The sequence below is a fragment of the Oryzias latipes genome, chromosome 12, assembly GCF_002234675.1.
Source record: "Oryzias latipes chromosome 12, ASM223467v1".
NCBI classification, from domain to species: Eukaryota; Metazoa; Chordata; class Actinopteri; order Beloniformes; family Adrianichthyidae; genus Oryzias; species Oryzias latipes.
Genome location: NC_019870.2, coordinates 1,671,974 through 1,699,266, shown reverse-complemented (window position 1 = coordinate 1,699,266; position 27,293 = coordinate 1,671,974). Strand labels below are relative to the sequence as shown.

Sequence of the window (27,293 nt, the reverse complement as noted above, 5' to 3'; positions counted from 1 at the left end):
TCAGGGGTGAGCTTGTTGAAAGGCCACACCTACTACTTGAAAGCGGGTCCCACAAAATCTGTCGGTCTGTTTTGGGCGCTGGGGCAGCAGGCTCCGCCTACTTTAATAAAGGCGTCTGGTCAGTTTGACTAAAATAATTGGAAACATTAGGGTTATCGAGATGTTAAAGGTATCAGATCCAGGATTGATCTTCTGACCAATAGAATGACGGAGGAACAGCTGGTTATTTCTCTAGAGGTTTGGTTTCTTGGAGCCATTTCCTGTTTGGAACGCCAGGGGGGAGGAGTCACTTAGTCCACTTCTAAGATCCAGTCAATCATTTAGAAATCAGGAAGATTCCAAACTCCTGATTTCATTTAAACTACAATGCAGTGTGGTCCATATTCACCAACCTAGTGAGCATCAATAAACAACTTTCTTGCAGAGGCTTATGGGAAATTTACACCAGATGTTTTAATCCGAAAGTTTGAACACGCAGAAAAAAGGGGTAAGTTTTAAAACATGTGGAATATCGAGTCTTTAATTGAATAAAAAAAATAGTGACTGTTTTTAAATTTCAATAAATGTCACCGTTGGGCTGAAGACGAATGAACGTTCTGCTAAAACAGATCCGGAGCGAGCCGGACTAAAGCCGTTTCCATCTGGACACAAAAGCAGAAAAAATGAGTCCAAATGTTTGTAAATGTTTATTCATGAAGGACAGGGTTACCTGCACCTGCAGGTGGAGCTAAACTCCGCCCACAGACGGGCCCCACGGAGCGGTTAACCCTGAAGCGTGACCTCTGACCTCACTTCTTGAACTGAGAAATGGGATCTGGAACGGTGATGTCTTGGCCCTTCTCCAGCTTCTTCTCGCTCTCGATCAGGAAGTTGACTCCGTCGATCAGCAGCTGGACCAGCTCCACCTGAGGACGACACGTCACCTGTGCGGCAGCCAGCGGGAGGGGAGCGCCCCTCAGGAAAAGGGCGGGCGGGCGGGTCCTCACCTCAGATTTGCCCAGGCGGTCGTTGTTGGAGATGTCAAAGGTGTCTCCGACGGCGGCGGTGTCCACGCCGCCCGTGCCTCGTTTCTGCAGCCGCAGGTTGTCCAGGATTTTGGAGAAGCGAGGATCCTGCAGAGCAGTTGGACTCAGTCACACTTCAGGGAACTATTTGGAACGGCAGATTAGCACGATGTGTCACAGCACCGAGGAGCCGGACTCACCTGGCTGAGGTGGGGCAGGCGCACGTGCACGCCCGCCCTGAGGCCCGTGCCCAGGTTGGAGGGGCAGGTGAGGATGTACCCCAGACGCTCGTTCCACATGAACTCCCAGCCTCTTTCCTGGATCAGCTGCTCCACCTGTGAGACACAAACTTCATCCACCTTTTCCCACCTGTCCGCTCCAAACAATAAACCACTGGTGGCTTTAAAAGTTCACAACAATTTACTAAAATCTTTGCTAATGTTGGGTTAATTCAAACTTCTGCTTGAAAATGGAATAAAACTGTTGATTCCACTAAGAGAACATTACTTTGTTCTCATTGTCCATTTTAAAGCGGCAAATGGGTAATAAATAATCTAATAAATAATCTTTAAGCACTCTGTACATATTTACTGACTGATTCCAAAAACTAAGTAGTTCCTTTTAAAACAAAAGCAAATAGACATAAAAACAATTAAAAATATTCCTCAGAATTCCACTCACTCCCTTTAATGTAACCATTACAAATAGAAACGGGAATATTTTCATTTCTTTCCCAGTAAAAACAAATAAATTGACTGTTTTAGTGTTTTTACAGAACTCTGCCAGCAGAGGGCGACATAGTGAAGAAAAAAAATAATGAAAACGGAGACTGGTGGGAAAAAAATGAACCCCAAACGCAGAAGTTTTGTTTCTGTTTCCTGTTGTGACACAAATGACATGTTGGGATACTTGTATTTGTTATGTAGCCCAAAAAACATTTAAGTATTTTCAGTTTTTTTTTCTTTATTAAGCAGCTAAAATAAACGATTTGAATCACCTTTTTGGACAAAATTCAGCAAAAGGTATGAATAGTACATTTTCTGTAAGCTAACAAATAAGATGAACTCTATGCTGAAACATCCGATGCATTTTCCTGTTTAGTAAAGGGATTTTTTTTAAACTCAACATAATCCTCTCTGCTCAGGTCAAACTCCACCCCCTGGAGTCAAACCTCACCCGCTCGGGTCAAACCCCACCCCCTGGAGTCAAACTCCACCCGCTCGGGTCAAACCTCACCCGCTCGGGTCAAACTCCACCCCCTCGGGTCAAACCCACCCGTTCGGGTCAAACTCCACCCCCTGGAGTCAAACTCCACCCCCTGGAGTCAAACCTCACCCGCTCGGGTCAAACCCCACCCCCTGGAGTCAAACCTCACCCGCTCGGGTCATACCCCACCCCCTGGAGTCAAACCTCACCCGCTAGGGTCAAACTCCACCCCCTCGAGTCAAACCTCACCCGCTCGGGTCAAACCCCACCCCCTGGAGTCAAACCCACCCACTGGAGTCAAACCTCACCTGCTCGGGTCAAACCCCACCCCCTGGAGTCAAACTCCACCCGCTCGGGTCAAACCTCACCCGCTCGGGTCAAACTCCACCCCTTCGGGTCAAACCCACCCGTTCCGGTCAAACTCCATCCCCTGGAGTCAAACTCCACCCCCTCGAGTCAAACCTCACCCGCTCGGGTCAAACCCCACCCCCTGGAGTCAAACTCCACCCGTTCGGGTCAAACTCCACCCGCTCGGGTCAAACTCCACCCCCTCGAGTCAAACCTCACCCGCTCGGGTCAAACTCCACCCCCTCGGGTCAAACCCACCCGTTCGGGTCAAACTCCACCCCCTGGAGTCAAACTCCACCCCCTCGAGTCAAACCTCACCCGCTCGGGTCAAACCTCACCCGCTCAGGTCAAACCTCACCCGCTCAGGTCAAACCTCACCCGCTCAGGTCAAACCTCACCCGCTCGGGTCAAACTCCACCCCCTCGGGTCAAACCCACCCGTTCGGGTCAAACTCCACCCCCTCGAGTCAAACCCACCCCCTCGAGTCAAACCCACCCCCTCGGGTCAAACCCACCCGTTCGGGTCAAACCCACCTGCTTGAGTCCACTGCAGAACCTCTCAAAGACCCTCTTCATGTTGCCCCCCTTCTCCATGGAGATGACCCTGGTGTGGTCTTCCTCGTTCACCCAGATCAAGAACGTCTTCTCGTTGTTGTGCCTCAGAAGAATCAGCAGGAAAATCTCAATTACTCGCCGTTTTCCTCACTACCACCAAACGTTGGCGTTTCACAGAGAACACAGATCCTGGAGCATGCTGACGGGAGCGTACCAGATGCCTCTGGCGTCCGGCCAGTCTCTGGCCATGAAAGCACACGTCAACAGCGGAGACACCGGCTTGTCGAAGAGGAAGTGATCCTGCAGGCGAAGAAGACGAATGGAGAAAACCAAAGAGAACACGGAGGACAGACAGTGAGAAGGTCGCCGTAGAGACCGTGATCCCGAGTTTATCAGAACCTCAGCGGTCAGACTGAACCCGCTGTTCTGTAAAAACTACAAAGACTTTTCGGTCCTAAATGACGGTCAGTTCACCAAATAACCAAATAACTAAAGTCATAGAGAAACTTCTGCTTTAAAGACATTTAACGTTTCTGACGTCGAAACATTGACTTTGATTACAGCCAGGAAAATGCCGTCCGTCCATCTGTCCACCTATCCGACCGTCCTTTTTACTTTGTAGTTGTGTTTACTATGAACCTGCTGCAGTGTTGGGCCATCATGGAGTTAGCTGTTGGTACAAACTGACAAACCTTTAAGGAAAACAAAAGTTTAGTCTATTTCCTCATCACAGCATTTTTGATTAGTTCCAGGAATCGATCACTTGTGGTTGTTGGCGCGTCTCGGCTTCTCACATCAATGAGCTGCTGCTGCTCTTTCTCGGTCATGTCCCCCAAGCTGTAGTAGCGTCCAGCCAGGTCTCCCTTCAGGCCGGCCAGGGCCGTGACCACCACCCGCTCCACCTCCCGGCGCTCGGCCCTGGAGCAGGCCGGCGGAAGGCTGAGCCCGCGGATGCTGCGACCGGTCCGGACGCGGGAGGACAGTACGTACTTCTCATCGAACATGCCGTTGGTTATCTGAGCGTGGGGGGGAGGAAACATCAGTTTAAATGCCGGTTTGCTGTGGCAGACGACAGAGGAGGTGATCGGGGTCGAACCTTAGAGGCGTCCAGGTCGGTGGGGTGTTTCATGGTTCTGGGATCGTAGCCGTTGTGTCTGTCTTTGATGACGGGGTCAAAGAGTTCGGCAAACACCTGGAGGCATCAGCAGAGTCACGACTGAGGGGGGGCGAGTGGATGAACGATGCAAAGAAACAGGCCAATACTAAAGTTTTAGTCCCAGCTGTTCTCACAGGTAGATACACCTGTGCTCCCCCCCTTAAGGTGCAGCCGCTCCTCTCTGTGACCCTCCTGCTGTGGAGAAGTTCAGTACATCTACACAAGGTGGCTGTTATCATAGTTACTTTAAAATAGTCTTTAAAAATTTTGATTTCACAGAAGAAAAAACCTTCAAGTTGTGGTTTTGTTGGCATTAAAACAGTTTCTAACAAGCTGATGTCGCCACAAGATGCAATTCCACATGAAAAGGTTGGAGCTTTATGATCAAAATGTTACACTTTTGTCTCTTCTGTTGGTCTAAACACTTTTAAAGCACATTATAACATCATAATAATCTGAGGTAAAGCTGGTGGGTGAATTATAGAAAGGATGTTTTAGATTAGGTTTCTTACTGTACAACATTTTAAAAGCTCTCTGGTCAGAGCATCATTCATTCGTCTCCCAGAAGAAATAAGAAGCACAAAAGTGAACAAACAAAAGTGCTCTTGATATCCCACCCTGAGGAACACCGTATTCAAGTATGTTGGGATACGTCTAAAAAGGAAAATCTTAAGGATCTGTCGCTTTTGGGAGTTTGTTGCAGACCGAGGAGTGGAGCGAGCGATTGTGATGTCATCGATGGAAAACAGTCAATACCCAGCTCCACCCAAAGGAAGTCGATTCCGTCGTCGTGGCGGAACGAGACAGTCAGCAGTGATTGGCTCGAGTCAGTCCAAGTCTTTGTTTCTATGGTAACCATTCTTGTCATTCAGGAGTGAGGTTGTTGGAAAAGCCACACCCCTATCATTTGGGGCCAGCAGGCTCCACCTACTTTTATTGAGTGACCTGAGTGCTCAGTTTATAACTTGAACTGCAAAAAAAAGAACAGTGTTATCAGGAAGATGTGTCACTATCGGATCCAGAACGGTTCTTCTGACCAATAGAACGATGGACTAACAGCTGTTTATGTCTCTACAGCAGTCCAAGGGATTTTGGCTTCTTGGAGCCACTTCCTGTTTGGAACGCCAGGTGGTGTTCACAGTCGCTGTACTACATCCTGTAGAAATAATCATAATCTGTAAACTTTCCATCTTGACCATCATGTGCTTACAAAAGCAGGACTGTGGTCAGACTGTTGATGTCTGACCACAGAAGCAGCTGTTCTGCTCTCAGGATCCAGCCCAAAGACCGGTTCTGCAACATCTACCGTCTTTTGGACTGAGTTTGATCCGTGGAACTGATGATGGGTGTGGAAAAGCCTTTTGGTTTGTGTTGAGATGAGGAAGATACCGGAGGGATCTTCTTTTGAAACCAAGGAAAGTGTAGAATACCTGACTTCTGAGAACAACAAAGCCCATAATATCATATATGATTCTTTAGTTTTCTGTGTGAAACACTGAACAGAACACAGATCGTTTTTTTGACCATGAGATTGGTGAAGATGTGGTTTGTCGTCGTTTCTTCTCACCTCATAACTCTCCTCATCACCGGCCACACAGCCAACAGTCTTGATGAAGGGATGGCCCGGATTGTCGACCCCGGTTTGGATGCACTGATCCAGGGTCCAGTTGCTCGGCGTGACCTTGTCCCTCAGTTTGGCATAAATGGCCGGAGACAGAGCAGAGGCCATGCAGTTGTTGTGTTTCCTCAGGTCGGGGTAATCGGAGCTTCAGGAGATGGAGATTCACAGAAAATCTCTAAATTCAGCTGTTTTATGTCAGTAAAGTACCATTTAACTCATGATTTCATCCTATGTCTGCTTTTATTTGCCCTCCTGCGGTCAGAAAGCTCCAAGACAAGAAGTCGTCTCAAATTTGATGCTCGTGTAAACCTTGTGCTATCCTAGGGACTTTAACGTTGGGAGTTGGGTCATTTAGACCCACTAGACAGAGCTCTGAACCTTTTTTCTTCAATGATTTGTGATCTTCACTGGTGTCCATGGATTACATGAAATCTTTCCACCTTTATCCACCTTTGTCATGGTAGGGAGAACACGTCAATGGAAGGGGGGGTCATAGGATAGCACAAGGGTTAAGAAGTTGGCCTGGAATAAAAACATGAAGCCTGATGGCTGAGGTCACGCCGAGTGAAATGCTGACGCTGAGGGAGAGCAGCAGCTGCTCTGCTCAAATGTTCCAGCTGGAACTTGGAATCTTTTTTGATCTGACGAACATCAAATGTGGATCCTGGACGCAGATCGGCGTCAAAAGATCCAGAATGAAAAGGAGACGGTGTGTAACAGAGCTGAAACTCGAGAGCGTCACTGATCCTGCAGCGCGTCTGCCGTGACGCTCGGCCAGAATCCTTCGCCGTCCCCGCGGTGACCCTCATGAAGGACTCCATGACCTACCCAGCAGCCCCTTCAGCTCGCGGCTGGCAGACTGTCCTCAGGATCCTCCCTGCTCACCTGGGGGGGTACAGCTTCTTCTTGGCCTCGGCTGCCAGAGCGCCGTTCTCGCTCCCCAAGAAGCCCGTGGCGATGGTTCCTGCGCCGAGGCCGGCCAATAGGACGGCCGCGTTGCGACGGGACATCAGACGGCTGAAGGAGCTCGCCATTGATGGTCGACTCGATTCTCAGTCCAAAAGTTACTAAAACAAAACCGATAAGAAAAAAAAGATTCAGAAAACTGAAAGCATTTAACATCAAAGAAACAAAAGAAAAAAGGTTTTATTTCATAAAAAATGTCAATTTCTGCCTCTTTTCAGAATTATTAAAAAATGAAAAGATTAAAGTAGGAACTGTTTTAAATTCATATTTTATGAAGCTGAATTTTTTTATGTTTTCTAAAAATACATTTTTATAAATTTACTTTCATTCACAGAACCAGCTAAAAGCTTTTTTAAGCTAAACTCAGCATTAATGTTTTTATCTCCACTTTATTTTCATGTAGTTTTTCTTCCAAAATATTTGCATAAAAGCTTCTTTGGTAATAAAGTTTTATCAGACGTTGAAGCATAAACGTAAACCAACAACTATTTCTGAAACAACCTCTTGAAATCACAGACATGTTTAAACTAGAACCAACGTCTCTGACATCAGAGGATCTAGAATAAAGGCGTCCCAAACGGGTTTCATTTATCTAAGCTCACTGTTCAACGACAGCGTAAATGAAAACCTTCAGAGGTTTCAGAAGACCCCGAACTGTTAATGGTCTGACTATCGTCTCATGAATATGTTTTCATCAAAGTAAAAAAATTAAAAATGCAGTTCATTAAATGACCACTAGAGGCTGGTTTTAGAGGGAGCAATTTTACATTGAGTAATTTGTTAAAAATCCACATTTATTGAAATTTAAAAAAAATATATTAATGTTCTTTGAACTAATTGATTCATTGTGGCTTAGTTCGTGCATAACCCGGTTGCGTTGTACTCTGGTTACCAGGTGGGCGGGGCCAGAAAAAACGTTTTTTTGTTTTCATCAATCGGCCATTTTCAGATTACTATTGAACATTGTACGAACAAAACTTTTACAGTTAAGTCCATCAGTTTAGTGTAAAACTATTAACGTGTGCGTCAGGTTTCATTAGCGCTCCGGCGGTTCCGTGGTTTTTATGCGAATTGTTTTTTTTTTAATTGTTTAAAAATCTGTGTTTCTGAAACTGGAAAGTCACAAAAATTGAATTAACTGTGAGCATAAAAGTTGACATTAGTGAGATCGTTATTAAATGAGTTAATGAATTTATTCATCTGAGTTTTACATGCCGAAACTGTTCAAAGTGATGCTAACATTAGCATGCTAACGCAGGTTGATTTCTTTTCATGCTTGGATGAAGTTTCACATCAAAAATTGTCTACAGGCATGTGTGTGGAAGCCTATAAGCAAAGAAAAAGAGACATCAAGTGGATGCAGAATTTTGGATACATGTAAACGTAATTCTCACTAAACTTTTAGATCCAGGAGTTTTAGTTTAAAGAAAGAATCCTCAGTTCTGCTGTTTGTTTCTCAACTCTGCTCAGAATCGCTGAAAACCGTGTTTTTAACATGTTCTTGTGGCATTTTTCCGACAATGGAGGACATTTACACGGAAAATGGAGATTAAAACTACATTTCTGAGAATTTCTTTATTGAAATCGCTGTGAATCAGGTGCAGACGAAAAAATGCTGTTGGAAGAAGATCGCATTTGTGACTAGAAAATGCGGAGGGCGGGGCCTCAAGCTCCCAGCAATGGGGAGTGGAAGGGGGGCGGGGTTGCTCCGTGCCAACAATCCAGCCCACAACTCAGATATGAATTTCTAATGAGCTCCTGCTGCTCTGCAGAAACTATGTCCCAGAACATGACACAGGTTTTTAGATTTTGCCAAAAACGGCATCATCAGAGTGAAGACGACCCTCTGAGAACAGATCAGAAGATGAGCGGAGCGGGACATGAAGGTCATTCTGAAAGTTGTTTTTTGCTTTAAGTTAAATAAAGTCAGAGCGGAACTCTGGAAGTTCAGAGCAGCAGATGGATCTAAGTCCAGGTTTTTATACCGAGAACTGTTCCACGCTTTCATCGGAGCCACAGCAACGTTCACACGCGCCTTAAAATAGAAGCCATCAGTGCTAATCCAGACCAAAGGTGACCAATGCTCTGACGTCCTGCAGTCACATGAGTCCCCCGCTCCTGTGCAGGTTGGACCGGGAAGACCGTCTTATTTATAGACCAGGTTCCAGGACCCGGTGCCAAACCAGAACTCCGTCTGGTTCGCTCACACAATGACATTCAGAATGTGAGCGGACCGGGCAGCCTGTGTTCCTCATGTGGGTCGAACCACCTCATGACCTTCTGACCCCACAGGGCATCAGCACATTCACGCCCCTCAAAGGGGCCAGACTCCCAGGAGTCGACCCAAAATGCCCTCTGAGAGCATCCTGCTTTTGAAAGAGGGTGTTAGTCACAAACATGCTCAAAGCCAAAGGGAAGGACAGGATGCATGATGGGAGAAAAAAGGGAAAGGTTACCTGTTTGAAAGCTGCTGCCTTCTGATCAAAGTCTGCTCCTCCAGAGCTTTTCAGTCTCCTCGCATAGTGGCTCCACCCCCGCCCCCCCCCAAAAAAACAGAGGCCAGTCATCAGTTAGGACAGGAGCAGGTCTAAACCAATCAGAGCTCAGATCACAAATGCAGGGCCATGATTGACCCGGATATCACTGACGGCTTTGACCTTGATCTTTTCCAGAGTTCTCTCAAACCAAAAATGTCCTGAAGATTGAAGAAAAACATGAAGCCAAACATCCATCAAGCTTTATTTCTGCCTAAACAGGAACAGAGAAACAGAAGAGATGCTTCAGAGAAGCAGGGGGGGACATTTTCACCGACGCAGGCGAAGAACTGCAGGAAACGATGAACCAAGCCCTCAAGAACCTCAGCAGGAATTTTATGTACGGAAAGCCAAAGGTGCCAATTATTCATCTCCATTGAAAAGTTCAAAAAATATTTAAACTAAATTCATGGTCAAAATAATGACATCCACTGAGAATCAAATTAACCTTATATTGTGTTTGGGTCAAAACGGACTGGTTTTTAACGGCGAAAATGGGTCAATTTGACCCGGACACAATATGAGGGTTAAACCAAATCTACAGGTTAAAAAAAAAAGTTTAAATGGTTTTGAACTCTTAAGTTCTCTAATGTTCAATGGAAACATTGAACATTAAAAAATAAGGAGAAAAAAAACCTTTAAACCTACAGCTGTTACAGACTAAAACAGTGTATTAGTCTGTAACAGCTGCTGTTTCTAATTTCCCATTTTTGTTTTTGGCAAGTTTCTACATTTCTCCCCCTTGATGACGTCATCACCTCTGTCACCCGATGCCTGTCATATCCCAGTATGGGCAAGCTCCGCCTCCAAATTAAGTTAGGATAAACTCTGAACAACGAAAACTCTGATTTTAAACTGTAGTAGCAACTGTTACTTTTTAAAATCTGATAACAGGTCTATAGTTTTTTTATTCAACTTTTCAGTATTTCTAAAAGATTTTTTTCTACAAATTTTACCCCCAAATTTTTAAAATTCTGAGCCTAAAGCAGTTTTCTAATTTTTGATGACTTATTTTTGCTAGTTTCTAATAACTTGTTTAAAACAGAATTATCTTACAGTGAAGATGTGAGATTTAATGATTGCAGATTAAAAGCAAAGCTGAATTTTGAGCTAAAAGGCTTCCCGTAGATTTATCACTGTAAAACAACAGCACTAAAACCAGCTCCTGGGAGGCTAAGCTAGGCTAAGCTAACATCACATTTAAACATTTCAAATAAAAAGTGCAGTGAAAACAAGAGTGTTTTCAAAGTTTTATTTCCTCCAGGATTGTGAGTACCTGTACAATACACAGAAATGCTCAGGAAAAATGTTAATCTAAAAATAAGCAAAAGTTTTGATAACAAATCCTAGCAAGAAAGAAAAGATTCCCGACATCAGGAATGGAAAAAAAACCAAATTATTCTGTACAAGGGACCCTAAATTGACCCAAACAACTTAGTCTTGCTATAAACTGTAAAATCTATTGACATTTTCCAGAAATTACAGTGACAGAACTTTCTTTTCTTTTAACCACTGAATTAAATAAAGCTTAAAAATATAAACTTACAGAAACACTAAACTGATAAAACCCAAAACCCACTTAGAACAAATGTATTTATCAGTCTGCTCCCTTATAAAATGTGGTTTTTATGTACAAAGTGTTGAATATTAAAAAGTGAAAAGACATGGATCAGTTGTTAAGAGGGATAATAATAAGTTGTATTTACAAAAAAACTCAGTTGAACATGTCTGAAGTGAATAAAATAACATGCAGCCTGATGAAACCACTGAAAATATTACTTTAAAAGAAAAAAGTATCAGTGTTATGTTAGCAGCTAGTTTAGCATTCGTGCTGCCGTCGCTCAGCAGAAAAGTTTTTATACGAAATGTTTTTTTTTTAAATGTTACATTTGTGTTCAGCACTAAGACTCTTAAACTGCACAATATTAGCAATGAGAAGCCAAATCTACGCAAACATTTTAGATTTTGCCAAATTGACGTAAACGTGGGCGCCAAAAAAGAGCGGCAGCACCCCCATGTGGCAAAAGTTTGCAACTGAAATAAAAACAAAAGCCCCTCCAGGATAACGCTGGAACATGGTAGGAATGTGGGCGCGGTTGACAAAAAAGGAAACCTACAAATGAGCTTTGATGATTCTTCTAAAACGTGCGGACATGTTTGTCTGCCGCAAACAGGTGTGGAAATTCAAAGGTCTATTAATCAGTTTATCCTCTGAATTATGTGAGAACTTCATACATAAAGTTTTTGTTGTGGCTTTAATGGGAAACCTTTTGACCCTTTTTCTCTCTTTTTTTCCACATGAAGATAGAAGATGTGATCACATCTTCTATCTTTACATCCCAAACCTCCGGAGGAGCAAAGCGGCTTCTCTGTTTCAGCTGGCGGTTCATGAGGATCTGCCGTTTCTACAGTCACAATCCAGAACCTTCTGTTTGTGGCAGACTTGGGTTCATTCTACGAGTGTTGACTAGATACGAGTCTAATGTCTGCAAGGCACCGTTTCTCCTGAGTTTTCGGAGCGTCAGGGATTCCCGCTCCGTCTCCTGCCACGCCGACAGAACGAACGGACGGACGGATCATCCTGGTGGAACTCGCGGCTCCAGCTTCAATGACACCTCGTACAGGGCGTCTTCGTCCATCACCGCCGCCTTGTCCAGAAGGAACTGGGTCACCTGAGAGAAGAACCTCCATGAGCGGTCGGCCACGCTTAAGGCGTCTGATCAACGACGACTCACGCAAACCTTGGGTTGGTGCTCAATCCGGTACGGCGCCTGCTGGAACTGACGGATCTCTCTGATGATATGGGAAATCTGGCGGGTGGGGGTGGGGGGTGGAGTTCCCAGGAAACAAAATGGAGTTCATTTTCAGTTTTACTGTCTTTCTCAATAAAAGGATTTTAGCCCGTCTGTCGGTGGTCTCCAACCTTTTTTCTGGACATGGATCGGTTTTCGGGGCGAACGATCTTAAACGTTTGAGGGTAAATCTCGTCCCCATTCTCTGTAAAATATCTGCAGCTGCTTTAAACTTTATTTATACACTGGATTTCATGTAGGGACCATTAAAAGGTGATCTAGATCTTCCCTCAACTGTAAAAGTGGAAGCTAGAAAAAAACAAAACCAGACGCCAACTTCTGCCCTCGTCTTGACTGTTAATGGGCAAAAGATTTAAAAAATAAAATAAAATAAAATAAACACCAAATCTGTCACTAAAACTAGGACTTTTCCAAAATGTGAATGTGAATTCAGTGTTTGAATAACTTTATTGGCAGCATCCTCGTAACATTAGACACCCGGTTGTGTCAACTCTTCTTACTTGGAGATGGCGGCTTATTTTGTGTTCGTCCTTCAGATCAGTGGATCCCCGACCCCCCCGAGCTCAGATGTTTGCAGATGACTGATCTCTTTCTGAGAACTTTATACGAAACGACGTTACATTGAAACGGCCCGTTTCTCTCAAGCTTTCATGGGCCGTGGCGCGGTTTTTATCGTTAGAATCGGGTCACAGACGGAACTGAAGCTACAAAGTCTGAGGGATTCGTGAAGAAAACTGCGGATCTGCAGGATAAACCCGGTCTGGAGAAGCCCCAGCTGCTCACGCTTTCAGCGTTCCCGCTCGTTTCTGTGCTCGCCTCACCATTCTCATCTTGGAGAAGTTGACGAGGCCGTCCTCTGTGAAGTTGGGCGTTCCCTCCTCGATGAAGGCCAGGTCGGTGAGGTACATGCCCAGGTACGGGACACACGGGGGGTTACAGCTGCACAGAAACAGGACATTAGCATTAGCCTGCTGCGACGGAGCGCTTTCAATGCCTGCAGCCGCGGTTTACTTCTTCAGAGTCTCTCTGAGGTTTTTGAAGCGTCCCTCTGACGACACGATCTTCTGCAGCCTGTCCATCAGCGCCTTCGTCTGCAAAACACAGAGAGCTGAGTCTTCCCGCACGCCCGGGTCCGTCGGGGCCGCAGCGTCGCCGACACCATCCGAACCTGCTTGCAGACTTTAGCCCAGGTCTTCTTCAGCCTGTAGACGGCGCTGCGGTTGAGGGCTGAGGTGATCTCCAGCACGCCGTTGTAGTTGTTGAGGCAGCGGCAGATGTCGGCCACCGCCAGCCACTTGTCTATGGAGCTGGCGCGGGAGCCCACGTCCGTGTGAGAGATGATGTGAGACGCCACCAGGTTACTCATCTGAGGAGGAGGAGGAGGAGGATCAGGGCCGGATGTTCAAGTTGAAGTCCTGGCTGGACTCCACATGTTTTCCTCTTGGAGTCACATTTCTGCTTTCTAATTTTATGCCACTGCACTGGAATCGCCAAAGGCCACTCAGATTTCAGATTTCTGCAGCAAACGCCGCCACCCGCTGGTCAGACAGGAACACTGGAAGGAGCACAACCTGGAGCCACAACCCCCTAAAATGTTCCCATGGCAACAGTAAACAAACATGGACTGAGTGGCCGTTACTCTGTCGTTCTATTGGTCAGAACAACCATTCTTGCTCCGATACCTTTGTTACATTTTCTTGATTATGTTCAATTTTTTCAGGATACTTTTTCCAGTTATTCAAGTTATAAACTGACCAATCAGAGGCCAACATTCAAAACGTTTGACATATTTTGTGTAGCCCGTTTTCCAGTGGTACGGGTGCGGCCGTCCAACAAGCTCCCTCCTGATGGGAAAGCAAGTGGATGCCACAGAAACCGATCACGGCTTACCGACTACGTCCGGCTCCAGCGTGGCGGTGTCTGTATCACGAAAAAGCGGCGACTGAATTGATTTCATTTGGTTGGAGGTGGACATCAAACATTTTTTAAGGCTGACGTCACACATGTTTGAACCTTTGTAAACACCAGAGATGTGTTTTGGGAGAAATCAACCCAAACCTGAGAGAGTCACTAAAAACATTAGTGTTGCTATGGCGACCTGATCACTATTTCAGTTCTGAAGCTTAAAGGACACAGAACGCAGGTCAGACAAACAGCATCTGAATTACTTCTGGCTACTCCCTATTGCTCCAATTATTGGGTCATTTGGAGCTGTAGTGGTGTCCGAAAGCGTTCTTTAAGGAGGAGCTGTAGGGACTTCTGACTGGATGTCCCTCCGTCAGTAGGGGGATCCACGTCCAAGCACACAAGTCTAGTTGTGTTACATAGTTATGTCTAGTCATAAACCCATGTTATGTACAGTCGGAGAGCTGACACCTACGCACTGACGTAGATGACCGGCGACTGTTGATGACATCATCAAGCGGTAGTAACGTCAATTCAATTCCATTTTATTTCTATAGCCCAATTTTACAACAAGTCGTCTCAATGGGCTTCATACCGTAATTGTAGAGTAAACATAAAATCATTAGGATCATGAAGTCAGAGAAATCAATTGGTAAATGCTAAACTCAACTAACTAAACAAACTAAACTAAACCCTCCTTCTCTGTAAGGAAAAAATAAAAAATAAATAATTAAAAAAACTGATTCTGGAAAAATAAGAAGAAACCTCAGCGGTGTCCTGTGGGATCCTCCCCCAGGACGGACAGGCGATTTACCAGAGCTCTTAGAAAATAATTAACTTATCTAACTCTACAACTACATATTTAAATAGTCCAAATTTGAAGACACTATTTTTCCATACGTCTCTGCTTGGAGGGATGAATGTAGGGGTGGGAAGAAGCCAGAGGGGTAGGGAAATATTCGGCCAAAGTCTTTAATATTGTCGCTGGTGGCACAAAATATCACAGACTCTTGGAAAAACCAAAAAACTCTTCAACTGTGCCAACGGATTCTGCTGCTTAAACACTCCACTACTGTAAAAAGTTGCATATCTGTGTAAAGCTGCTTTGTTCCAGGTAAGCTTTACTTGAATTGCTTAAAGACTCCACTTATGTTAAACGGATGAAGAGTTACGGTAGTTTGAAGACCGTCAACACTGGAGCTAAAGGGTTAATGTTAAGACGTCCAACGTTTGAAGTCACCATCGTGGGAGGGGCAGCCGTGAACTTTGGCTTTTAAGGGTCATTTGGAAATAAACACGGAAATAAAGGTTTGTTTGCTGTGAAACATAAAAATAACAGAGTCCAGATTTGAATCGCGTTAGCTTTTTGTTCAAACTCCAGAGACTTTGATAAGTCTTTGATGAGCAGCAGGTGGCGCCATAACTCTAAGTAATAGAGAGCTCTTTGTTCTCACGTCATTAAAGTGCTGGCTGGTCTTCATGATGAATGGAGTCCTCTCAGACTTGTCGATCTTCATCCAGCCCTGACCCAGGAACTCCCTGCAGGACATAGGACAAGTCTTTGTCATTGGCTTTAGGTCATGTGATGCTTTCATTTGGATCAAACAGACTCAACTTGTCACGAAAGCTCAAGTTCAACACAAACATCGGTTCTGTTTTATGCATGAATCTGCCACCAGTTTAGCTTATCTGTGTAGAGGAGTACCCCAGGGCCCTCTGCTGGAGCCCTCTGAGTTTGCTACATGAAGGCACCTCTCTGAAGAACCGTTAAACAAAAGATCAGCTCTAACTGGATTTTTTCCCAATTACATTGATCAAACCAATCAAAAAAGGGATTCGCTTCAACACTAGAAAGCTCAGGTAAAGTTTCAGGTAGACAAAAGGGTAGGAGGAGGAGTTGGAAGCCGCTGGTCGGACCAAACTCCGGGTCACAATAGGACGTCGCTGTGCTGATGAAGCTGGACAGGTTTATTTTTCCTCATACAGATAACAGAACAAAGTCTGTTCATCAGGAACGGAGCAAAAGGTGAGACTAAAACAGCCGGGCGCCCCAGGAGAAGTTTTCCTGGAAAATGGAACGTACCATTGGGGTGAATGTGGCAAGTGTACCGTGAAGTATTCTTAAAACTAAAGGAAGTTAAACGCACAGATGACGTACGGGTGATGCTGTCATACTTCGCAAAAATGCTGCACACATTACTCCCATTGTTTCTGGAGGACCACGGCTAGAAAGAATTCTTTGTGACATCTCCTCAATAATCAGACAAAAGCATCACTGGAAAGAACTACGTTGGTTCAGCGAGGCCTCAAGTGAATACAACTTTGCAGAGAAAGATCAGCAGCTCTTCCAAAACGATGCCACCATTCTAGGTGAGCTTGGAGCAGCTGCATGGATGACAGAGTTTGGGCTCAAGCCATGATACTCACTCATAAGGAATGCTTCTGAAAACGATGTGGTCCAGCAGAGTGATCTGCTCTGCCAGCTCCATGGCTGACAGGGACTCAATACACTCCACTTTAGGGCTCTCCGCCTGGAAAACAGCGCATCACAGAGTGACCATCGCTGAGATTTACCCAATCATCACTTCATAGGTCGAATGAAGGAGGTGGAGGAGCTGAAACCTTCTAATCCAGGGGGAATTGTATTCAAGCACAAATGAGTTCTTACCGCGATGAAGTGAAGGAGGGGGCAGCTTTTCTGTTCAACAACCACAAAACGAACCACATTAGAGCCTCTTTGGCCTTTTTAAACCCTGTGAAGCGTGCGGTACCACTGACCATTTGCAGGATGTCTTCTATCCTCAGCTGAGAGTCGTCTTGATCCTCCTGGGAAAGAGCACTGCGGAGCCGAGAGGAAACCGGAGCTGTCTGTGCGTTTCTTTACACTCTCATTGCACCCGTGACATCCCAAAACTCATCCAACCACGTTACCTTAAAATGTTGGTGGTTGCTTTTCGCTCCTGAGGCAGCAGATCAGGGTCTCTCAGGACCTCCTCCAGAAGACTCATCACCCCCGTCTTCAGCTCGCTGTTCATATCAAAGTCCTAAAGAAAAGTGAGTAGATGTTTGGTTTCCAAGAGTTCTATACAGAAAAGCATTCCACCAACAGTCAGAGTTTATAAATCGTGGGTATCAATATTTTTATATCCTTTGTTTCTTTACTGGGTTTTGGTTGAATTGCAGAGTTATGTCCTAAAAAAATAAAAGTTAATAGTGACTGTATTATCAACTGAATTCTCAGGTTCTTCTGTTATCGGACACGGTTGTGTTTTGTTCACAAACCTGACATGTTTCGACGTCTGTCGAAACATGTCAGGTTTGTGAACAAAACACAACCGTGTCCGATAACAGAAGAACCTAAGAAGTCAATAAAAAGATGCATTGGTTAATTTGTAAACAAATCAGAACCTTTTAAACTTTCATTACCAGAGTCCCGCCTCTGCCATGGCGACCTCTAGAGGTCGCCTCTGCAAATAAAGCTAAACGTTTCGTATCCTTCGAGCCCCGAACTGTCACTCCCAAATTTGACACGAACCAGGAAAAACCAAATGATGCAATTCCACCTTAAACTATTGGGAGCAGGTCGGCGAATTGAAAAATGTTCCCAAAAAAAACCTTGTTTATTTAAACTTTGCACACTTTTAGGGGTGTGGCCTCTTGCTGGCAGGTGGGTGGACCAAACTTCACTTTGTTCCACCCAATTAGCATTTTTAGCAACGCTGTTGAAACGGGACAGGTGGTACTTTTCAAAGTCTCATTTAAAATAGCAAAACGAGTATAAAATAAAATACAGTTTTTGTGAAATAAAAAAGGTAATTTGAATATTTTTTGCCTTAAGTTACGTTTTTTAAATATAAAGATGAGAAGTTTGAATTTTTGGTGTCTAAATGAAGGGAAATGAAAACTTTGATTTGTATTTTAATACTTTTTTGTGTATTTTTGTTCTTCTATGACTATCTAAAGTAAACCTAGCATGCTAACGCTAACTGTGCTAATTGTGATGTTTCATTATAAAATAAAAGTATTTTTATAACACAGCTTATTGTTTGCGTTTATAGATTTCTGTGTAGAAACGATCAGCTAAATAAACAACTGAATTTTTTTATGCTGACGACAGAATGATGTTTAAGTTTGAAGCAATTATTTTCCATAAAAACGTTTGAATGTCATCAAATCGGCCATCTAAAGTTATGAAATGTTCTCAGCCTGTTTAATTGTATTATTATTACCTAAACACACAATGCATTTGAAGCTTATCTTTGTTGTTAAAGCAGATAGCATCAGAGGTGTGGACTGGAGTCACATGACTCTGACTGGAGTCACATGACTCGGACTGGAGTCACATGACTCGGACTGGAGTCACATGACTCGGACTGGAGTCACATGACTCGGACTGGAGTCACATGACTCGGACTGGAGTCACATGACTCGGACTGGAGTCAGACTCAAGTGATGAATTCGATGACTTCAGACCCGACAAAATGTGAAAAAACTCGCAACTTGACTCAGCCTTTAACCCTTGAACACTGTAGCTTCAGCTTTAATGTTTACATCGTTTACGCATTAAAAACGTAGATTCTGAAACTGAGAAAAAAGCTTGGACTTGGACTTCAGCCTTTTGACTCAAAGACCGCCGTCCCCGTGTCCGTCTGTGTGTGCTGTCGGCGCAACATCCAATCAAAGGTCCACACTGTTTTTGATCTGACACCATCCAACCAATCAAACTGCTGGACGACCAACAAACAAGGCGCTGGTTTCACAAAAATGATTCCCAGAGTTCAGGCACATAAATGATGAGGTATTCAACAATAAAACAATGTGCAGTTTGCTAAACAAAAAAGAATCAACAGAGTTTCAACATCGTCCAACTTCGTCCAACACTCGAGGAAGCACAAAGAACGGTGAGTTCCTGACGCTAGCTCATCGGATAAGAAACTGCTAGTTGCAGTTAAATCAATAAGATAGTAACATCACTGATAAGGTTACATTGCAAACACAGTAAACTGGGTTTAGGAGTTTTTGAACTGGGGGATGAAAAAACTCAAAAGGACTGGAAACATTCAACGGCAGGACTTGGACTTGTGAAACCAAGACTTCTGTTGTAAGCTCTTTTTTTAGGGAATTGAGCTTTTATATCATATCAGGTTTCGTACCCTGGACCAAAGCCAAGTCTTTCTACTCGTGCACACTTGTGAACGCTAGGACACGATGGTATCAAACCTCCAGCTACTCGCCTCTCTCAACAGACACAAACAACAACACTTCCTCTTTCAGGGCATCGTCTTCTGCTACAAAAATAGCAGCTTATATAATCTTAAATGGAAATGATCGTCCTCTGTGCCCCCCCAGGGGAAAAGGACGACCTTTCGGGCGAGAGACACAGAGGAAAAGAGCACCTCTATCAGAGAGAGAGAGAGACGGAGCGATGGCTGAGAAGATGAGATGAGAAAAGAAAAGAGAGTTTTCAGGTGGGCGACCTGAACTGAGAGGGTTTGACCTCTGACCTTTACAGATCTGCATTCTTTAACTGATTAAAGCTCAATGGAGACTTTAACTATCAAAACCAAAGGAAGCATTTGGGTCAGAAGAGTAGAGAAGGATGTCAGACTTCCATCGTTCAGCCTGAGGTGACAGTATGATGATCTGGGCCTTTCCCTGACCCTCAGAAGAAGTCGGGTCATACTCTTTGATTGATTGATCGTTGTTTTCTTTCTTCCATTTGTCATTAGGGACGTGCTGACCCGATCACGTGATCCAAAATCAGGCCATTTCAGACTCCCTTGAAATCGGATGTTGCATTTGGATCAGGTTAATTATTGTGTTATTACTAGGATCAGCGCTACACACTACATATCATGAACAGATGCCGACATTTTCTTGTGGTAAAACGCAGCAGAATTCAGCACTAGTCTGAGGACGCGGCACACAAAAACACTTTGGTCAAGTTGGCAAGAGATTCACAGATTCAGGTGACTCTTAATAAACATTTGAAACTGACAGCAAGTGTCTGTTGTTGTGCTTTTTTATGCAAAGACAGACCTGCAAAGTATTTCAACAGAAAAAAGAACATATTTTAAATGCTTTTTCATGAGAATCACACAGAGAGGGACTGTCTGTGATCTATTCTGGAAAAGAACCAAACTAATGAATGTTTCCATTGATATGAGCCACTTATATATTTATTTAAGAAGAAAGTCATCAACATTTTTTTAAGAATTTTTAATGTAGAAATGAATCAAGATCGATCTAAAATGATCGTAAGGAAAAACAATAGTGTGAAGATCCTGAAGCTTCTGTCACCACATGACTAATTATCACTTTAACTATTTTAATTCTAGCTGATAGTTTCACTATTTCACTTGATTGTTAAAGCTACTTCACATAAGTGCTCTGTTTAAGTGTTCAATCATAAATGAAGGTTAATAAAATAAATATTGGGAAAAAAACTTGGATCTGTTTATTAAACTTGTTCACATTTATGTATTAAAAGTATCGGATCGGGACTCGCTTTCTGCAGATTCTTTAAAAAAGATTGACTCTGCATCCGATCAGGGTAAAAAAATGTGACGTGACGTCCTTTTTTGAAACGAATACCTCTGGATTTTACTGAAGTTCTTTTGGTTTTTAACATTTTTTTGAAATCCCGACCACCGGTTTGCCTCGCGGACCCACCTGGGAGTGTTTGGAGACCCAGTGTCGCAGCACATTCAGGACTCTGTTGGTAGCAGCTCTGCGGATGATGAACTCTTTGTCGCATCCTTTCTCAGAGTTCATAAAACCTAGAAAGAATTACAAAAAAAATTAAGAAAATAAGGATTAATTTAAAAATCTAAAAACAAATCCAAAATATCAGCAATCCTTTTACAGAAAAGGCTGAGGGAGCCCCTTCACTTCGATATCAGATTAAAGAAAAGGTGTAAAAAGTTCAATTTTATGTAGAATAACACAAATGAAAGACTGAATGTGTTAACAAAAATGACTGAATAGCTTTTTTTAAATTAAAAATGTAATAAATATGCATCATCATATCCGCAAAACTGAATTAAAACAGCCAAAAAACTGGATCCATGCTGGGAATGCTCTGAAAATATAGGAATTCTAGTTTACACTGAAACATGTAAAAAGAGAAAAGGCTAAAATGATTTAGGCTGCAAACTCTGCTGGATGACATGAAACAAGAATAAAAAAAAATAAAAAAAACTTCCAGTGAATGGTTAAAAAATCGTAAATGTAACTTGAGAATTTAGACCAAACTAAACAGAAAAAACTTGAAAAAGTTGGAATAGAAGCTAAAATGCTGAATCAGCAGAACAAGCCTCTGGTTCAGTTTCTGCTGCTGCGACATCAAACCTGTGGAAACAAACTGAATTGGTTTCAAAACGGATCTGCGTCGATGCTTCCAGCTTTCCTGCTGAGTGGAGCCAGTGCGTCTCTGCTCCTGGACTGTCATGGCCGCTCACCCTGCGAGCTGCTGTGACCGGCGGCGGCTGTGGCGATGGCGAAGGCCGAGGCCGGCGACATGCGCGAACCCTCGGCCGCCGCGGCTGCAAACAAACGGCCACTTTAAAACCTTCCGACACGTGAGATGCAGCTTTTCTTCTTATGGGTTCTTTCCCGTACCTCCACTCTGCCGGAAGCGGAGATGCCGCGGCGTGGACGGAGAGCGGCAGGGAGACAGGTCTCCCGGCTCGCCGCTGGACGGAGACTCTGGGATGAACTTGTCCAAAGACACCGACTCCAGAACGGCTATTGGAGACACGACTCAAAGCGTTTCAGAAGGAAAGCTCACACAAAGACAGAAACAATTTAGCTAAAGTCATACAGAAAAACGAAAAGCTGCTGAATCGATGCAACTCAGGTTTTTCTAAATTCAGATTTGAGATTTTTACAGATATTTCTGAAAAGTCAATGTTACTTGACAGAAAGCCTTTTGATTTTTTTTTTTGCTGAAGGTTCTGCAACCGGAGGCTCTGGGGCCACATGTGGCTCTGCGACCCCCTCCTTTGTGGTGCAGGTTAAAGGTAAAGGCTCCTGACTACACTACCCATAATGCTCCAATAAGCCATCAAGCAGTTCGGCTTTGTAGTCTACAAAAGTCGTACTAAAACATCTGACTTTTAAGGGCCGTGAATCACAGAGGTATTTCTTAAGGTATTTCTTTTTTTTTTTTAACTAATGATTTTAAGAGCGACTTTTGGTCTAAAAAAAACAGTAAAAGGGACTTTTATTAGCTCTGATGTAATTGGAGTTAAGTGTATGGATTTTGGGCTGAGACGCACCACTAATGATGTTTATTTTAAATCTTTGCTGACGTCAGACTTCCTGCCCCTCCATTCAATGCATTGAGATACGTGGTACAGGGTGTTAATTATTTTGGGTTGTGGTCAATAGGAAATCGGCCTGAAGGACTCTTTGCTTATGATGCGAAGGGCCCAGCCTCTTTAAATGACAAATGTGAAATTTTTATGATATATATTTATATACTTTTTCTGTTATGATCATTCATAGTAAAAGTCCGCCCAGTTTCCAACGTTACTTCATGATTAAAGACCAATCCTGCTACTCTAAGACCAGAAAAAGCTAAATTTTTCATCCTCCTTTTACTTAAAAAAACAACAAAGCTGTTTATGGAATTCAATTATCTATATATACAGATCAAAATATATATACATGTACATACATATGTATATATATGCCCATATAACAGATTCTGACGTGGACAAAACTGGCTTGAAGTTTGAATGGGTGAAAAAGCGGATAAATGGAGTTATTCAAATGAACAGCAGACGTCAGGCGACCTCTATCTGACACATTTAGGGGAAGTTTGGGGGCAGCGTTGACCTCGTGTGGAGCGTCTCTGTCAGACGTCCCGCTGCCGTCCGTCTCTGCAGAATAAAGCCGTCTGCTGCGAGCGGATGATGATCAAAAACCTGTCAGGGTCTGGTGGGACGCTGGCATTGCATGAACTGTTGGAGCAGAGCAGAAGGCTGCCTCTGAAGTTCGGAAAACGCCTGGCGCTCCTCACCTCGGCGAATGCTGCGCCTCAGCTTCCCACAGAAGGCGTCGAGGCGAGGCAGCTCTCCGCTCACGTCCTCTGCTGCAGCCGGGCTCAGCTCCGGAGAGCTGGGACCCCGGCTGAGGTCCAGGGGGGCTTTGGTGGAGCCAGGAGGCGGAGAGGAAACGCCGAAGGCCTGCGGGAGGCTGGGGGAGCGGATGGCGGTGGGCGGAGGGGAGTAGAGGCCCGAGGGCGGTCTGGAGGAACCGGGAGGAGACGAGGAGATGGAGGGGCTGTGGGAGGAGGTGGGGGAATTGGCTGCGGAGGAGGACGGCGAGGTGGACAAATCCAACGCACCCACTTTGATGCTGATCGGGGAGCTGAGGGAGAGTTTGCGGCAGTGGACCGGGGAGGAGGTGCGGGAGGGGATGGAGAGGGGGGGAGGGGAGGAAAACTTGCGACAGAGCCTCGGGGATTTGTTGTTGAGGGGGTCCGCCCCCCAAGCCCCCTGGTTGGTGGCGAAGAAGACCTCCAGAGACCTGAAAGAGAGGGGCGAAGGTGAGCGGCGGCTGGGATGAGTCAGCAGAATCTGTCAGCGGCGTTTACTTGGACTGGTCCAGAGCCAGCTGGGTGATCTTCAGACTGTAGTCGGGACAGAGGGACATGATGGACAGACGGTCGTATGAGTGCTGCATGACCCTGAGGCGGGAACGTGAGGAAGACGGACAGGATGATGGACAGGATGACGGGAGGCGGGGGGAAGAGGGGCTGGGTCTCAACACGTACCTCACGGGGATGGAGGTGAACGGCTTCTTGTAGATGTCGGCCAGCTTGTCGATGACCACGGCGCCGGTGGTGAAGATCCGGTAGGTGTGCAGGAAGGTGTTGAGGAAGTCGATGGAGAGGAAGCGCAGGTCGGTCAGGCGCTCCAGCAGACGCTCCACGCTGGCGTAGCGGATCTGCGGCACCTTGCAGGAGTTCAGCGTCTTGCTGAAGCAAATGTCCACGTCGTCTTTGTGCAGCCGGGCGTCCGACCTTAAAAGACGATGGAACAAACGTGTGACAGGTCGGACCGAAGACGAAGAGCAAACTCGCAGAGCGCTCCAATATGCCTACGAGGCTATACCAGCTCAGGGGGCCTGTGGTAGAGTGTCCACCCTGAGGCTGGAAGGTCATGAGTTCAAATCCATGGCCTAGTCATTTCAAAGAATAAATAATGGGCTCCCTGCTTGACACTCAGCATAAGGGGTAGGACTTGGAGTAAAACTACCAAATGCTTCCCGGGCGCCGCTGTGCCTCGCCACTCCTCCAGGGGAGGGGTCAAATCTGGAGATCTAATTTCACATCTAGGTTTGTGACAGCTAATGGGACTTTAACTTCCTCCTTTCTGACGGTCTGCACAGCAGCGCTGCATTTTCACATTTCATCAATCATTGCCATGACGACGGCCTTTTTTATTCTTTTAGAGCATCATAGACATCAATCTGATCATCAGGTCGCTGGATTACAAACGTGTGCTGTGAGGTCCAGACAAACACTATTACAGAAGCCCCGCCCACCCTCACAGCCACACCCATTCGTGCATACAAGCACTGGAAAGGCAAAATGCTTGTACAGCAAAACTGAATAAAATACCGGTAAGTGATAGAGGAAACAAAGCACCAAAGCCTGCGTTTTTATATGGTAATAGTTATACCCTGTACATACCAGTTCCTTATGTCTGTAGCGCTAGTAACGCATACGTCGGTTCAGGTGGTTCCGTATAAGTCAGTACCGGTACCAACCCAACCTAACATATTTGTTGGTTTGTGCTCAGAAATGCTCACTTGATCATGTGCGGCACAGAAACCTTGGAGTTCTCCTCAAACACGCTGGTCATCAGGCCGTTACAGCGGATGTTGTCGATGCACTGAGACGGCAGAGAAACACAAGAACCAGAGACGTTAGGCCGGCTCCAGGTGAGTCGGTCACGTGTTCCCTGCAGGTGCAGGCCTTCACCTGGCTGATGTCGCTCGTCCAGGCGGCCTTTTCCTGGCGGGAAGGAGCCAAGAGGACGACCGAGAAGCTCTGACCGTCTGCCGGCTCCACCACGATTTTGAACTCCAGGTGGCTGAAGCCTTGTCCCGCCGCGTTGTCTGCGGCGTCGGGACGCGTCAGGTTAATGAGAAACGACAGCGTAAGGAAGAAAAGTGCAGAGACACTCACAGTCTTCATCGCTGGCATCCAGCTCCTCGATAAGCGTGCACTCAATCAGCGACAACGTTCCCCCCTGCTGTCAACACAAACAAGCATTCCCTCTCAGTGTCCATTCGTCTGTTTGGTAGAGACTAACGTTTGAGTCCCCGGGAGCGGCAGGACGCTTCACGAGGGGTCCACAGATGATGCTAAATCCTGACAGCAGGAGTTTTCATGTGTGAGACCGTTTCAACCAACTACAGGAAATCTCACCCGCGAACTGAAAAGTGACCACTCTGGCCAATCAGGAGTGAGCCTGTTGGAAGGCCACGCCCCTATCTATTTAAAACAGGCTACAGGAAATCTGTCGAAAGCATTGGACATGGGCGCCAGCAGACTCTGCCTACTTTTATTAGGACACCTGATTGGTCAGTTTGTAACTACAGAAAAAAAAACAAAGAATGAGGACGTTAAAAAAGGAATGAGAGCGAGAATGGTTATTCTGACAAATGGGGAGGCTGTTTATTTATGTACATCACAATTGACCGGCGGCTAGCAATCGCTATAACCCTTGTGCTGTCTTGTAGGGTCTAGATGACCCCACTAGACAGTGCTCTGAACCTTATTTCTTCAATGATTTGCGATCTTCTGGACAACATGAAATCTTTCCACCTTTATCCACCTTTGTCATTGTAGGAAGAACACGTCAATGCAAGGGTGGGGTCATCTGGACCCCATAAGATAGCACAAGGGTTAATGGGCGCCCCTGTTTTAAGGGAATCCTTGTAGAACAGACGACGTTCGATAAAGAAGAACAGCAGCTTTTTAGGAGGAGGAGTTTACTTTCAGCAGGTGAAGCTTCCCTCCCGACGTTCGTGTGCAGATGAGGAAGTGTTTAGTAAACAGGAAACACTGCCTTTCCCCTTCCTTTCTCAGGGAGAGCGAACCCAACCGGACTTTACTGAGCACGCCCCGTTCACTGCTGGACGGCAGCTGGATCAGAGAACCTGCAAAAAAAACAACAACCATAAGGAGAAGTGATGGACGGACAAACGGAAACACAAAGACGGAGCTCACCTTGCCTGACGAAGGTCTGGCTTGTGTCTAGCAGGATGTCGCAGCCTTCAACGATCATCCTTTCGATTGCCAGGTTTTTCCGGATGTTCTCCGTGTCGCTCACCTCGTCGTGCATCATCCTGACGACGATGACATCATCAGGACGTTAGAAACCCAACACATCTTGAATTTCATACCCAGTGAAGAAACATTCAGCAAACAAAAATAAAAAAAGGATCCACAGGAGCTGCTTTGAGACCTTTTTCATCACCGGCGTAATCATTATGGGATGGATCTAACGTCAACACTCACTTTGACAGCTCCTCCAGTTTGGACTTGGCAAACTCCAGGCTCTTGCGCTCCACGTGCTCGTGAGGCGTGTGCGCCAGCAGTTCATGGAGAGTGATGATGTACCGAGGAATCTGTGGAAAGTTGACACCATAAACCAGGGGTGTCAAACATACGGCCCGCGGGCCGTATCCGGCCCGCCAGGTGGTTTAGTCCGGCCCACACATGTAGAGTAAAAATCATAAGTATGTTTAAAAAAGAAAGCAAGTTTCTAGTCCATTCCTGTGGCGAGGTATGATTTTTTAAAGAAATAACCGAAATGCGCAATTATGCCACTAGGGGGAGCAAAGGAAAAGCTAAACAGGTGAAACAACATAACTCTGCATGTGCCAAAAACGAAATCTATCAGCTCTGTGTCTAGGTAGGCAGTAGTTTGGTTCCCTGTGAGCCTAACCATTGTTTTGTTGCTATTAGAATGATCAGTAGTGATACCCAATGACCAAAATATTGTAAAAAAAAAAAAAGGTTGAAGTGAAGTGCTGAGCTTTCCAGGAAAACGGAAAGTGTTTTATTTGTTCATGGAGCTGAATGCAAACCTGCATGCTTGGTATGTCATAAACAGGTTGCAGTGCTGAAAGAATATAACATTCAGCTCCACTATGAGACTCACCA

The 27,293-nt window shown here is 45.1% G+C and overlaps 2 protein-coding genes across 9 annotated transcripts in view; both read right to left on the bottom strand.

The window, feature by feature from the left end:
• Window positions 1–673: 673 nt before the first annotated feature.
• Window positions 674–9,420, bottom strand: LOC101158039 (creatine kinase S-type, mitochondrial). The gene is made up of 10 exons (XM_023960389.1): window positions 9,312–9,420; window positions 6,775–6,956; window positions 5,836–6,034; window positions 4,209–4,304; window positions 3,907–4,128; window positions 3,327–3,412; window positions 3,092–3,215; window positions 1,205–1,339; window positions 987–1,112; window positions 674–905 (listed from the first exon to the last, which is right to left on the bottom strand). Exons 2-10 carry the CDS (start codon window positions 6,921–6,923, stop codon window positions 789–791), a joined length of 1,254 nt encoding a protein of 417 aa, XP_023816157.1. The 5' UTR covers window positions 6,924–6,956; window positions 9,312–9,420; the 3' UTR covers window positions 674–788.
• An 81-nt stretch (window positions 9,421–9,501) lies between these two features.
• The window catches only part of LOC101157792 (ras-specific guanine nucleotide-releasing factor 2), a 53,634-nt gene continuing 35,842 nt past the window's right edge, over window positions 9,502–27,293 (bottom strand). For 4 of the 8 annotated variants that reach the window (XM_023960387.1, XM_023960386.1, XM_023960388.1 and 1 more), the window contains 22 exons: window positions 26,646–26,755; window positions 26,355–26,473; window positions 26,121–26,284; window positions 25,308–25,374; window positions 25,101–25,237; window positions 24,929–25,011; window positions 23,889–24,137; window positions 23,709–23,801; window positions 23,133–23,641; window positions 21,728–21,853; window positions 21,568–21,651; window positions 20,780–20,886; window positions 17,039–17,151; window positions 16,886–16,946; window positions 16,776–16,805; window positions 16,535–16,638; window positions 15,562–15,646; window positions 13,371–13,568; window positions 13,214–13,293; window positions 13,024–13,141; window positions 12,131–12,199; window positions 10,627–12,061 (listed from right to left, as the gene is read on the bottom strand). In XM_023960387.1, coding sequence (XP_023816155.1) covers window positions 11,966–12,061; window positions 12,131–12,199; window positions 13,024–13,141; window positions 13,214–13,293; window positions 13,371–13,568; window positions 15,562–15,646; window positions 16,535–16,638; window positions 16,776–16,805; window positions 16,886–16,946; window positions 17,039–17,151; window positions 20,780–20,886; window positions 21,568–21,651; window positions 21,728–21,853; window positions 23,133–23,641; window positions 23,709–23,801; window positions 23,889–24,137; window positions 24,929–25,011; window positions 25,101–25,237; window positions 25,308–25,374; window positions 26,121–26,284; window positions 26,355–26,473; window positions 26,646–26,755 — 2,802 coding nt within the window. In that variant the 3' untranslated portion in view covers window positions 10,627–11,965. Of the gene's footprint in view, window positions 9,604–10,626; window positions 12,062–12,130; window positions 12,200–13,023; window positions 13,142–13,213; window positions 13,294–13,370; window positions 13,569–15,561; window positions 15,647–16,534; window positions 16,639–16,775; window positions 16,806–16,885; window positions 16,947–17,038; window positions 17,152–20,779; window positions 20,887–21,567; window positions 21,652–21,727; window positions 21,854–23,132; window positions 23,642–23,708; window positions 23,802–23,888; window positions 24,138–24,928; window positions 25,012–25,100; window positions 25,238–25,307; window positions 25,375–26,120; window positions 26,285–26,354; window positions 26,474–26,645; window positions 26,756–27,293 lie in introns of those variants that run through there. The other 4 variants (XM_023960382.1, XM_023960385.1, XM_023960384.1 and 1 more) reach the window with 4 other exon arrangements.